We start from the raw sequence: 13,400 nt of genomic DNA on the forward strand, positions 1-13,400 counted from the left end.
TCCATGGTCGCAGTCAGCGCAGAGACATTAGATCAGCACAGGTGGATTTGCTCTTGAGGTCTCCTGGGAAAAGCCCTAGCAATATGGAAGTTGGCAGCTTGCTTTATTAACCAGAGGCATTGTTAATGAAATGCAGTTTAACTACTGACCAGAGATCATTCAGTGCTGCAAGACACCATATTTTTTTCCAAGCAAAAGCCATTACATAAATACATTGTTTCATATCACACGCCCTGTCTGCAGGTATCAAGAACAATTACTTCTCTTTCTAGTCCTTGCCTCAAGCACTGTTACCTCGTAGGAGGCAGATAATGTAATTATTTTAGAGCATCTGTTCAAGCCACAGCAGAGAAGAAAAAATTAATGGAACAACAAGACAAAAATTACAGGACACCACTTAATTCAATCATCCTTGGAATGATTTTGCAAACCAGTCTGAAGATTAAAGAACATGGGTTTCTCCTGTTCAGGAAGTACGCAATTTTTATTCTCAATTAACATTTCACAAAGGTCTAAAGGCCCAGAAGAAGTGATTCTCAAGAGATGAAGGATCTTCCGATTAAGGGAAAGCTTTTTACAGGACACGAATGTTAAGAGCTTTCCAGAACATCATGGTCTGAAAAATAAATGCAAACTCCAAGTATAAACTGTGAGGCTAAATTAGAAAGGACTGGTTTCCTAAAGAAGGACCCATGACCATTTTCTCACAAAAGCTTAGACACAAGCTCTCAGAAACATTGCTAGCTACTTGAATAGAAGGAATTAGCAAACTAGTCAAACAGAATTTTAAAGGAAATCTCTTCAAGGTATTTCCAGGAGATGTAAAAGCTGGGGTAGGTTTAGAAAGGGAGGTAAGCATATAAATGCCACCTTTACGTTTCTGAGCCCACCATACAGGCTTACCATTGTGAAAGCCACCTCCAGAGAAGTTAGGACTTAGGCATTAATTTTGTGGCTTTCTGCCAGCCACTCACATCATGAGTCTAATGTAGGTACCAAGCTCCCATACTATCCATTTGAGGGAGAGAAAAACTACCTCCTCCACCACGGTCCAGGAGCAGATTTTTAGGCTTTTCAATGGAAGACATCAAGAGGAGGAGCATCTCAGTTCTAGTTACGTGCCAGACTCTGCGAAGGTGGAGGGCACCCAACAACAGTGAGTTTGACCAATAGCTTTTCTCTTTCCCCCTCACCCTTTCCTGCTGTTTACATTATATGCCTCACATTTGTGTTTCTGCTGTAGATGTTTGTTCTCCCCATGCATTCTGGGGGGAAATCAGGCATTCAGCTTCAAGCCAGCAGTGCTGGAATATCCAGTATGACACTGAGAAGCTAGCTGTGCCGCATTTCCTCCCTAATCTAACCCCTGGTACTGTCTTCAGGGTGTAGAGGAGACTGATGTGAACAGGAGGCTACTCTAGAAAAACTCTGGATCTGTTATTTTCTCAAGAACAGGCAGCCCGTAGAGCATATTTTTGACAGCTGGCTGAGAAATTTTTGGTTTTCGGGAGACTTTATGAGCAAGAAACCATGACATTAATCTTTAATCACCTAAGAAAACAAGGCTCCCCAAGGAAGCTGCTGAAATGACGACTTATGCAATCATCTGGCAATTGTGCAGCAAGGCTGTATTATGGCAAGTCAGCAGTGAAAAGCCATCTTCAGAACACTTGTGGGGTGGCAGCACACCTATCCCACACCCCATGGGGACACGCTTTCCTTTTCCAAAGGAAAGAAACAGCAGCTACCACAGGTTTCATCAGGAAGAGAGAACTACTTCACTTGAGAAACAGAACTTTACAACAGCATCACCGTGAGCTCTGTGGCTTGGGCTTCATTTGAGCTAAGCTCAAATGAATGCTCCATGACAGATGTCCACCAGCACTGCCACTACCAAAAGCACCACACTGTTCCAGCAGAAGGTTTCACTAATGCTACTACTTGCTAACTGTACAATTTGACCTTGTCTTCAGCTAGAACCCCTGGAAGAAATGAGCAGATTCACTGAAAGCAGTCTGAAAGGTGATACAGTGGTCCATCAAAAACACAACACCACCAGCAGCTTGGACAACTGTGGGAGAGAGAGATGACTACGAATACCATAAACCTCTTGCATGATAGCCACATCTTCTTTTAATTAATCGCTTCGATACCAAGCACAAAGGTAAGTCCTGACAGATTGCTCCAAAGATCAAACTGATTTAATCTGGAGTTACTCCTAACTCTTATCTGTCTAACTCAGGTAAGAATTTCAATGGTTCATTTTGTTCTTTAGTTGGTTTTCCTAATTATTATTTTTATTTTCCCCAAGAAGTGAATGTGAACTTGAGTTGTGAAGTGATTTTATTTTGAGGAACACAAAGTAAATAGGTATTATTTTAAAAATAATGTACTGAATTAGACAATTAAGAGTTTATAAACTGAAGTTTTTTGAAAGAAAACATGCTTCATTGGGTGACATTTGCTAAAAACACTTGCACTTGTCATGTCTTAATGCCTCCGTAGCTTATTTATGAGTCTCTTAATGCTGTTTGCTCTGGTGGTGAAGCTCCCACCTAAGTAGTAATACAAATCAGTAGGATGCCAAAAGTTAACCACACTGCAACATTTTAATGCTGCTGGGTAAGAGACACTCATGAACACAAAACAAGGAAAATCAAGAGTAAAAATGCATCCAGTCACACCAAATCAGGCTCTGACCTTCCTTCCCCTTAGAGTTTCATTGTGGCCAGGGCATTGGTTACCAGTGCTGCGTGGCAGGGTTCTCTGCCTGCTGCAGAAGAGGAGGGCAGTACCCATGGTGCAGTGAGTTGCATGTTCATATGAGTCAGGACTCAACTCCTTGAATTACTAGGTGTGCTGGGCTAGTGTCTTGTCTCTTCCATGGTAGGAGAAACACATGTGAAACACATTTAGAAACTGGTTCACATTCTCTAGGACCTCAAGTGAAGCTATGACACTGCAACTTTGTGGCCACTGAAGAGCCGAATCTTGATTCTGAGCCCATATGCATATAAATCAAAAGTGACTCTTGTGAACTCAATGAGCTGGTGAATCAGAATGATTACTACATTAGTCCTCTACCATTGTTGCACCAGTATTTTTGTTCAGGTTCAAGGGCATAACAATACTTTGGTGATACTTGCAACTTTTTTCTTTATTTTCAAAGAAAAACCTTCAAATTCTTAAGAATTAGTGGCAGCTAATTTGGGGGTAGTACAGAGAAAAAACTATGATTCAGTGAAAAAGAACATTCTAAAATATATTCAAACATAGTTGCAGATCAGAGCAGGTATGTGTGATGATTCATTCACCCAACACATTAGGTACATTCAAGTTTGAGAAGACATTTAGTTCTAGTTTCTGGTTTTTTCTTTAGTCCTAATGCTTTATGAAATAAAAGCAAGATCTAAATGATAAACAAACAAATAAATAATCACGCAAACCATTCCTGAAAGTCCTGTCCTTTCTTTCTCAAAAAATCATTTGGTAAGACCATACCATCAAAATAAACAGGCTTTCTGAGGTATTCTCCCTCTAAAATGTGAATGTATCCCTCTGTTATTCCCCCAGCTGGCACACACAGGGTCAATCTTTATAAAAGGTGTGTTTTGTCCTGCCTAAAGATATGGAAAGCTAAGCAATATCTTACAGAGGTTTTAATTTAATCTTTCATGTAGCCAGGGTGTTTTAAGCCCTAGTGCTTTTAATTTATGTTACCTCATAAATTAATAATGTAGGTGTGATGAAGGATAGCACATCAGATTAAATGTGTCATTCTATAAAGCAGTTTGGAAGCAAAAACTATGAAGTACTCTTAAATGATCCATTAGGTGCATAAATCATTGCATGTGCTATTTCTGGACTGGACAATGGTTGAAATGAATAATAATTTAGTTATAATAATTTTATTTTAAGCTAGTGAGCTGAACCTGGCATGCTCTTCTGTGGCCTGCCAGAGCTCTTTTACCACTCCTGCACATGCAGCTCCGTGCCACAGGGCATGACATCCTTGGTAGCAACCACGGGAGAAGTTCTTCCTGAGCTGTCTACAATAAGGCACAACTCTGGCATTTGATGGAGCTGCACAGCGAGCATGTGAATGCATGAGTTCTGGTTTGCTTTGAAGAGTGACTCTCTCCCCATGTTGTGGACACAACTGATAGTCTACTTCAGCTTAAACAGAAAGCTCCTTACCATGCAATATGGGTCAATCATAAATCCTTAATAAATACTTTGCTTGTGGCCTAATACTCAAAATCTTATAAAGAAACTGAATAAACCTGCTCTTGCATTCAATGTACCACTATAAAATTTTGGTTGCAAATTTACTACTATTTTACCTAAGGGGGAAAAAAAAAATCTGTGTAGTTTGGTTCATGTCCACGACAGATATGTTTGTCCATGAGACTACAAAACATAAAAATTCATGCATTTACAGCATAGCATACATACTGGTCTGATACAACAGAAATTTTAAAACCATAATAAACCATATAATCTATTCACTGTTGCTACATTTTATGATCCCTCTTCTGTATATTTTTCCTAGTGGTTGCTGTTCTTTACATGCTCTGTAACTGTACAGGGAGGTATCCCAAAGCACACCTGCTGGGTCTGGTGTCCTGAGGAAGGAGCAGTGTGAAGGCACTGCCTGTGCCACATGGAGGGGAGGCTGAGCTGCCCAGCCCTGCTGAGGAGGAGGTGGCTGCGCAGGTGTCCTTGGGGAGCTTTGTGGCCAAAAGTCACCAGGTGCCTGTGGATTTTAGTAACCTGTGTAGGCAAGATCTGAGAATCTCTTCCTTTACTGCTTCACTGCTAAAGTGAATTAGATATCATATTTTCACCATCTCCCACTACCAACTTTTCATTTATCTCATTTAAATTCCTGCCAGAGAGCTCAGAAAATATATAAAATACAGATGGAAGCGAAGGATAAAAGCAGCAGAAAGTGATTATGCCAGTTTCTTTACAGCTCCAGGTCAGAATTGTCTTCTTTTAACTATCCAGAAGTCCACGAAATGTCTATCTAACGTGTCCAACCACACCTGGAGCTTTCCTGAAGATGGTGCTGCCTCATATAGAGCTGCAAAGTCTCTGTATATGTCTTTCTCTCTATATTTGCACACATAATATGCAAAAAGGAGGAATAATTAAGAGGAAAGACTGGAACTCAATGCTTGGGTTTTCTGATGTACATGCATGTGACATCTCAGCTGTAACGGGGAAAGCAGATGAATCGTAATTCTTTTCACTGTAACTCTTAGTGCAGCACCACTGAAAGGTCTCAGTGTAGACAGTGGACATGCTGAGGCAGACACTATGAAAACATATGGTAAGGGGCAGTCCTCCCTCCTCCCTAAAGGACTTTCTCATCCAAAAGAACAGAGAGTACAAGAAAATCAGAGATCTGCAGTGACTTGCTCCAAACCATGGAACAAATCTGCAGCAAAGCTAGGAACCACAGCCATATCTCCAAATGCACAAGTCTACCGTGACACCCAGAAAAAACTCTGTAAGTTAACCTATTCAATCTGCTGGTCAGATACACAAATGCACAGTCTTTACTAAGCCTGGGCAAGCTTACTGCTAATCATGTTCCCCTGCATCCCAAATAGGCTGCAGGGCTTGCACCTGCTCTTCAACTCAGCCATCATTTAATTAAATGGAAGACATAAAACTACCAACCGTATCAATTTACTGCAGGAACAAAGAGTATAATGCTCTGGTTTTAACCCCAGGGATCTGGCAAACCACAACCGCTCACCCCAGAATTCAGCAGTATTTAAACCATTATCTGAGAGCAGCTGGGAAGAAAAATACTTAAAAACAAAGAAACAAAAGGTAGCTGCTTTTGGGCTAGATTTTGTTACTGTTTTCAGATTAAACTGTAGCTTTCTTTAACCTTCATACTCCTCTCATCTCTGAAGGAAGCAACTTTGCTGTGGAGTAAACAACAAATACAACCTGAAGACTAAAGCGCAGGAAACATGACATCTTATAAAGATGCCTTTAAAACTTCTGGATACTGCTCTAGAGTCTGCAGTGGATGGTGATATCCTTTATCTGCAGCCCCAAATTATTCAGAAGATGAGGAAACTGTAATGATGGCTGAGCAGCAAAATCTCAGCAGTAGCCTGGTAGATTCTTCCTGCAGTAAGTTTCCACCTTGCTGTTGCGCAGCTGGGAGCTGAGAAATGTGTACTTCTTACTGTTTACTTTTCTGAGCTACTTCATTAAAAGGCTATGAGCCCCACTGTGTAACAGAAGGGGAAAACGTTGTTCACATCCTTCCACGTATCGGGGAGGCTCTCTGACATGGGACATCTTGATGGCTGAGTCATTCCATCTGTCCCAGACACCTCTCAGGCCAAAACGAGCTGAGCTGAGCTGAGCCGAGCTGAGGGAGCACTCACTGAGAGGCAATCCTTCATGCAGCCAGAGCATCCTCAGCCCCTCACAGTGGACGGGCACTCAGGGCTTTCCATGAGTGCCTCAGGCTTTGTGGGTTTGGCTTGCTATAAAGACAAGGTGTGCTGAAGACAAAGTGCTGCCTTTGGTTATGACTGTGCTTCCTCCCGGAAATAAACACAACAGCTCAAGTTTAACTGGGATCAGAGCTTGGCCTTTGATGTCAGGGGCATAGTGCCAGGAAAATACTGCAGCACTTTTCACTCAGCTATTCAAGGCCCTGCTCTAGTCCCAAGTTTGGAAAAGAAAAGCTTACTTAGCTTATTCAGAGGCTGCCACAGAAGTTAGCTGTGGGTAGGGGAAGGAGATATTAATTAAAAAAATTATGTTTGCAGAGGTTTAGAACAGAAAACTCTTGAAAAATAATTGCAGAAAATGTGGACTTTCATTACATGATTTCTATGTGTTGGAAATAAATCTGGATTTCTCACTGTTGGAGTGAAATCATATTAGGAATTAAAACATAGCACCTAGCATAGGACACACAATGAACTCAGTCCATCCTTTAACAAACCTGGAGAGGAAAGCAAACACAAGTTCAATTTAATTGACTGATTTGAACAAAACGTCTGCTAAATGTAGAGCAGCATGCAAGAGCCACAAGATTAAAAACAAAAGTTTCCATACCTGTATCTTTGCTTTGGAGACTGCTTTTCAGCTGACTTAAAAACATGTCCAAGATAATACAAAGGAAAGAATAAAAAGTTCCAGTTTGTTGCAAACCATGTTAGAGTAAAGGGTGCGTCGAATTTCTTAAAGGTCAATTTTGCTAGCTGGGTTGAACCTGACCAAGAGGAGCAGACACCCAGGACCACGGCCACACCCCAGAAAATCTTCTTGAGTTGTGTCACGGAGCATTTCCAGCAACAGCGGTTCACCCTTCCACCGCCTTCCGCCCCAGCTTGCATCTGTGCTTCAGCTGGGGCTGGAGACTCCCGGGAGCGCTCATCCCCTGGGGAGAAGAAAACACATGGCTTACTAAGGAAATCCATCCTACATTTTAGTTTTCAAATCTTAGGCCCTTCTCAAGTCATGTGGAGCTTTACGAGCAAAAGAACGCACCAGATCCTGCCACAAAATGTCCTTTGTTTTTAGATCATTGCAAAGCCTCTGGTTCAACTGAGGCATAATTAGAATGCAAATAACAATTATCACCTCTAGATTTAGAAGCCACTGGGTAAAATGGAAATGAAAATTACATGTTGCTTTGATGTACATAGAAAGGCTTAACACACCACTTAAACTCCTGGTGTTAGGATGTGTAAATGAATGAAAAATATGGTATTGAGTTTAATAAAGGGGATTACAACAACACTTGAAATTGTTACTGTCTTGGAAAATGTGGAAATGGGCAGTTTGTGGAATGTGGTGTTTCTTAAAAGGAGAGGGGGGACAATGTATTTAATCTTGAAGTTATGCACAATCACTGCAACGTAAGTAGCACGATTAATACTGAATTAGATCACCAGACATTTCAGTGATACCTAGAAAAACAGGTCTCCTGACACTGTAGCCAGATGGCAACCCACGGGCTGCCCTGAAGTCTATCTCTGACCAGGCAACTCTAACATTTTTGAGCTCGAGTCCTGCACCAAATGAGACTGGACTGGAGCTTTGCCCTGTTATAACTGAGCCTAGCATGCTGCTGGAAATTTTTCTCCTAAAAAAACCTTCCCCATTACATCCTTAAACACAAATTGTTATAGCCCTGCTATAACAGGGCTATATCTACTATCAGTAGATAACATATTCTGCTTGTGAACGAATGAGCAAAGTGAGGTTAGGTGGTTCAGTTCTCACAGAGATCAAAATGTGCTGACAGACCTCAGCAGTAGGCCACTGCCTTTAGGGCTCTCTACCTGTCTTTCTTAAATTCACCCCATTCAACACCCGCTACAATTGTCAGTCACCCACATGCAACACTCAGCAGTTATTTCTTCTACAGGTTGACTTCAGTTTAGTTGGTCCATTCACTTGAAGGAGGATATAACAGTAATTCATGTTGAAATCCAGGAATCTACAGCTTCAAAAGTGCCTGGAAGTCACTGCACGCATTGAAAGACGAAAACATTTACAGCCAGGACAATATTATTGCCAACATTTATATATATTCAAGGCAGACTAAGAGAGATCCACACACAAAAAAAAATCCTTCCCTATCTTGGTGAGAACTAGTATTTGGAATGGAAAATCTCTTAAAACCTCTTATTTCAGGTTAACCTAAGTTTGTATTTACATGAACTAATACATTATGAAAGAAAAGGTTTCTTTCTATGGAAAGAACTATTTAGTTATTTCTTTACAGATAAGGAATGCATGATCTGAGCTAAGAGCACCACTAGTTTGCCCAGTAAAGTAGTATTTTATAACAGGGAAACCGTGGTCTCTGTTTGACAGAGTGTACAGCACTCAAAGCATAAACATCTAGCCCTTCTGAGAGGCTTTGAGAGAGATGGAATCTTGCTAATCTCTCAGCCTATTTCAGTTTTCAATATAAGATTGTCTGGGCAGCCTCCCACATAACAGAAGATGCACCAGCAGGCCAATGAACTGTTCAAAGTTAATGTGACCTTGTATTAAACACACAATAGAAAGGTTACAAGCTATCTGCCAAATGTTAAAAGAAGCTAGAACTGAAAAAATACTGCCTGTGAACCCTTAGCTCATATAAAATAATTCTAATGCATTTTCTTAGTAATACATTTCTTGTAACTAATGCTTCTTGTCTCACTTGCTGCACAGCCAGCCAGGGTTCAGTTTACCAAACAATAGTACACTCATTTCTTTTAACCGCACCATGTAATGGGCAGCTGCCAGCACTCTCTTTGCTGTCCATCGCTCAATGATCACTGAATTTTTTCCTTCCTCTCGAGATTTTCTGCTGGACGTTGTCACTGCAACACCAAACACTTCACACAGTCTAACAAACTCCAGCATCCTTCCCATGGACCATCAGGATTTCTGGGCACAGGAAAAAGTGAATCCATGCAGCCAGGGTGCCAAATGAGCTTAGGAGGAGTTTGTGCCTCTGTGGCAATGCAACTGCACTCAGAGTTTACATTTCTGAAACTACTTGGAGAGGTAGGCAAAAATGTTCCTCCTTCTAGAAGACAGCCAGTGGAGTATCTGCCATGCTCGTCTTTCTGCAGTTATTCCCCTAGGAAACAGGAAACCAGGATTTAAACCACTCCTGCTGAAGACATCGACATGAGGGAACACGCCTTAAGCCACTAGGGTATATGAGATCTCAAGATGAGTAGGTGCTCTGAATCAACACTGAAGCTGTATTATTTTTTCTAAAATATAAATCGATCATGATCACTGAGACAGCAAGATACCAGTAGTCTTGGCAGTCCCTGAGAAGGGGGGAACTCACAGCTATACCGTCTGATGCACCAGACACTCAACATCCAATAATACAGTGTTGATAGACAGCCCATTGCAGACACTGTAGAGAAGATCTTCGCCCCATCAAGGGCTGAAGCCACCCGCCCTGGTCCCCCTTGTACTGTGCACATACGCAGGAACCCAGCCGTTCACCTGGACAGCTTGCATGAATATCATCACTGCCTTTAAACTCTATTCCCTGGCAATTATTCCCTATAGCTAAATTTCACTGATGTCTTCTCTGCTACACAGGCAAAATTACTTATCCAGTTATATTTAGTTTTGTGTTAAACACATCAACAGAAACATTCATTTTCAGCAACAGACAATACTTCATGTATCACTTCTAAAGTGATCTTGCACCTCAAGGGTTAAATTTCTAGGGATGCTCATTCTTTTCCTGCATTTACATGCTGGAGTGGGTAAAAACTCATTCCAGACACGATGGGTGTCATGATGATATGGGTAAAAATCACTGTCCTGGTGATTAACAGTTATAAGCAGAGACTTGTAATATCTGTCAGTGAAACTGTATTGCGCCCTCATGATTTCTTGTGCTGCCGGAGGGCTAGAAGCCAAATGGGCACAGCCTTTTCCACTAGATGTGGTACTGTCCTGAAGGATATCTGGGACACAATCTGCTACCAAAAGCCGGATTCTCTTTGGATATGATGGATGCTACAGATGATATACACCCATGTGGTCTCATCCTGTCATTTACCATGTGGGGCACTTGTCTGCCAGTTGGCACACGCGACACCCAGAGATGTAGTTTGCCCTGCCTAGTCCCTGTGTCTCCACTGGGAACATTCTCCTCAATGAAACCGCAGGTGTGTAGATGGGGTGACATCAAACCCACACTGGTTGAAAAGCTGCTCACTCTCTAACACTTTAAAATAGCTTGTCCAGACCTCTTCAAAAGCATGGACAAGAGTCTTAAGACTCCTGTGCATAGCTAGGCAGCTAAAGGCTTACTGTAGGACCACACTGTGCCTCAATGTGCATGTTAAAAATACGACACTGATAAAACCAAAGGTGGTGTTCATCTTCTCAGTTTGAGACATCTGCTGCGCAGACTTGTGTATCTGAGACAGTGATTTACACTTTCTGCATAGTTAGTAGACAGAAAAAAGACATTTCCATAGCACGATTTATCTCCTAAAGTAGACGATTAAAACAAGCCAGATGAATCATCCTTTCTGAGTGCTTGTTTCTCTCCACCAGCTCTAAACAGTCTGGGGCAATAAGCTTGAAGTAGGTGTCTCCTGTGTGGGTGTCTGAAGCCGAGTGAGATGAGTCCCATCTCTCCACCACTGCTGTCAAGAACAAATAGTAAAGCCACCACAGACAGCACTGGTGGACTCAGAGCTGTGCAGCACCACATAAACATATTTAGCTGTCATCAGTGATCTGCTTCAGCTGTTGTCAGCTAGTCAGCAAATGAGTGGAAGGAGTATTTCACAAGTGCTGGGTGCCCTTGTCAACCCTTCAGAGTGAGAAAGTGACCCTTACAGACCAAGCTCCTATCTATTAGGGACCAAAACATGTACCTAATGATAATGCACAACTCTGCCAGCTTCTCCAGGCTATGAATGTGTTTCAACTTAAGCAGCCTCTCAGATGTTTTGTAACTGCTTGAGCATTGCACAGAACAAGTTTGTAGAGCTTGCAGAAATATATGCTTATCATAGAGAGGAGAGAGAGCTGAGGCAAGTCCTGTAAGACAGTGCCTGATTCTCAGCGTGGTTAGAGTTCTAGAATCCCGTGACATGCAGGGGAATCAGAGCTGGACACTAACCAAGGTGTATTCTCAGAGCTTTGAATGCTGGGTGACCTTTTCTTCACCCAATAATTACTACATGGAGAGATCAGCGGGAGACAATTAGTTCCAACACACCTGAGAACAGACATGATGACTTCTGATGGTGGTTTTCTCAACGCACAACATTATTTGCCTCAGTAGCAGACTCACAAACTCCTCAGATTTTGTTTTTATCCCATTCCTGACTACCACACTAACGATGAATTATTTTGATGTTCAGGATTTTTAAACTAAGCTGTTAAAAACCAGAGGAGGCATCTTCCTGTAAAGAGGACATGAAATACCAAATCCATGAAGTGATTTATGTCTCTAATTGCCATTGCAGTTGTCTAAATCTGAAATGTTAGTATTTATTCAGATATGTTGTCCAGGTATTTTCTTCACAGTCGGTCAGGTTAAAGAGTGAGGAGGTGGTAGGGTCTCACTTGTCACCTGGCAGATCACCTAATAGCTAGTGCAGCTTTTTTGTGCCATTGTCAATGATAACCTCTCCTTTCACAGGTCATCCTGGTAGCTGTTTTTAAGGAACTGTTAATATTTCATTTTGGAACCCAGTAATCCCATGTATCAACTTTCCTGCACAGATCAGTAATGAGAGCACGCACAGCCTAACTTCTGCATCAAGGGACATTACCTCCCTCTCCAAATTACCTTTAGCTTTGCCAAAGCTGCTTATACCAGCTGCATCCTTCTCCCAATCCCCCTAGAGCTCATCAGATGCCAAAGAATATGTTCCTGGGCATCCCAAAGCACCATGATTCCTAACACCCAAGTGCCTCTCTTACACACAGACCCTGTCAGGATTCAAAGACACATTTGAAAGTTTCCATCTCTCATTTTAGGGGTCACCTCCAAGAAATATTTTCATTCTGTATCAGGTAGTCACTGGAAAAAGGCCTAGAGCCTCACTTTTTCTCCTCTGGGTAAATGACCTCCTCAATTCATGCTTTCCCAATAAATAAGTATGTCTTCTATTCTGAGCAGACCAGCTTTGCTGATATCTGGGTTCCCCTGGCGTCGGAGGGCCTGTGGGTTAGGGCACTTCCTTCTAGCAGCGGGGTAGAAGGCTGCTTTATGCACTGAGCTACTGAAGAGGAGCACACACTCCACCTCCAGTTTTTGAAGGAAAAGTTTCAGCCACTTAGCTGCCAACTCAGCTCTGAAACAGACTGGTAAGCACTAAAGAGAGTGAGTAATAGTTAGGGACGGGCATCTTAGATGGAACAAAGCCCAGGTCTCTGCTCGGCATTATCTACTGGGCAAACTGGATGATTCATCCTACAGCCTCACCAGTGTTCTCTGACGGTGGTCCACAGGCACATCAATAAAGGAGGTGCAGGTACCCTTTTAGATTTTTAAGAGGCTTCTGATAAAATCTCACTCCAAAGGGCCTTACAGAAAATACGCAGACAGAGGTGGTGTTGGAATGGATAAAAGGCTCAGTGCAAGATAGGAAACCAGTGAGGAGTAAATACAGCAATAGGGGAAGTGGACAAAGCTATGCAGAGGTCTGCTGTGGGACCTGCACTCTCCACCATTAAGCACAGGTAACCTGACCAAAGGAGGAAACAAATTTTCCTAACAATGTGAAACTAGGTAGGTTAGCGAGGGCAATGGCCAGCTGTGGAGGTTGACAGGCTACGTGACTGGGTCATAAATCAACAGATGGAGAAGTGTGCTGACAGAGAGGTGCAGGTGGGAGCAAACTACCCACATGCTG

General features: G+C 42.2%; 1 protein-coding gene across 2 annotated transcripts in view; it reads right to left on the bottom strand.

The window, feature by feature from the left end:
• SLC35F3 (solute carrier family 35 member F3) overlaps nt 1-13,400 on the bottom strand; it is a 171,184-nt gene that overhangs the window by 38,087 nt on the left and 119,697 nt on the right. For both annotated transcript variants that reach the window (XM_032683976.1, XM_032683977.1), the window contains one exon: nt 7,099-7,423. In XM_032683976.1, the coding sequence (XP_032539867.1) occupies nt 7,099-7,423 (325 nt within the window). The remainder of the gene's footprint in view (nt 1-7,098; nt 7,424-13,400) is intronic.

The sequence above is a fragment of the Chiroxiphia lanceolata genome, chromosome 3 (genome assembly GCF_009829145.1).
Source record: "Chiroxiphia lanceolata isolate bChiLan1 chromosome 3, bChiLan1.pri, whole genome shotgun sequence".
In the NCBI taxonomy this organism is placed as follows: domain Eukaryota; kingdom Metazoa; phylum Chordata; class Aves; order Passeriformes; family Pipridae; genus Chiroxiphia; species Chiroxiphia lanceolata.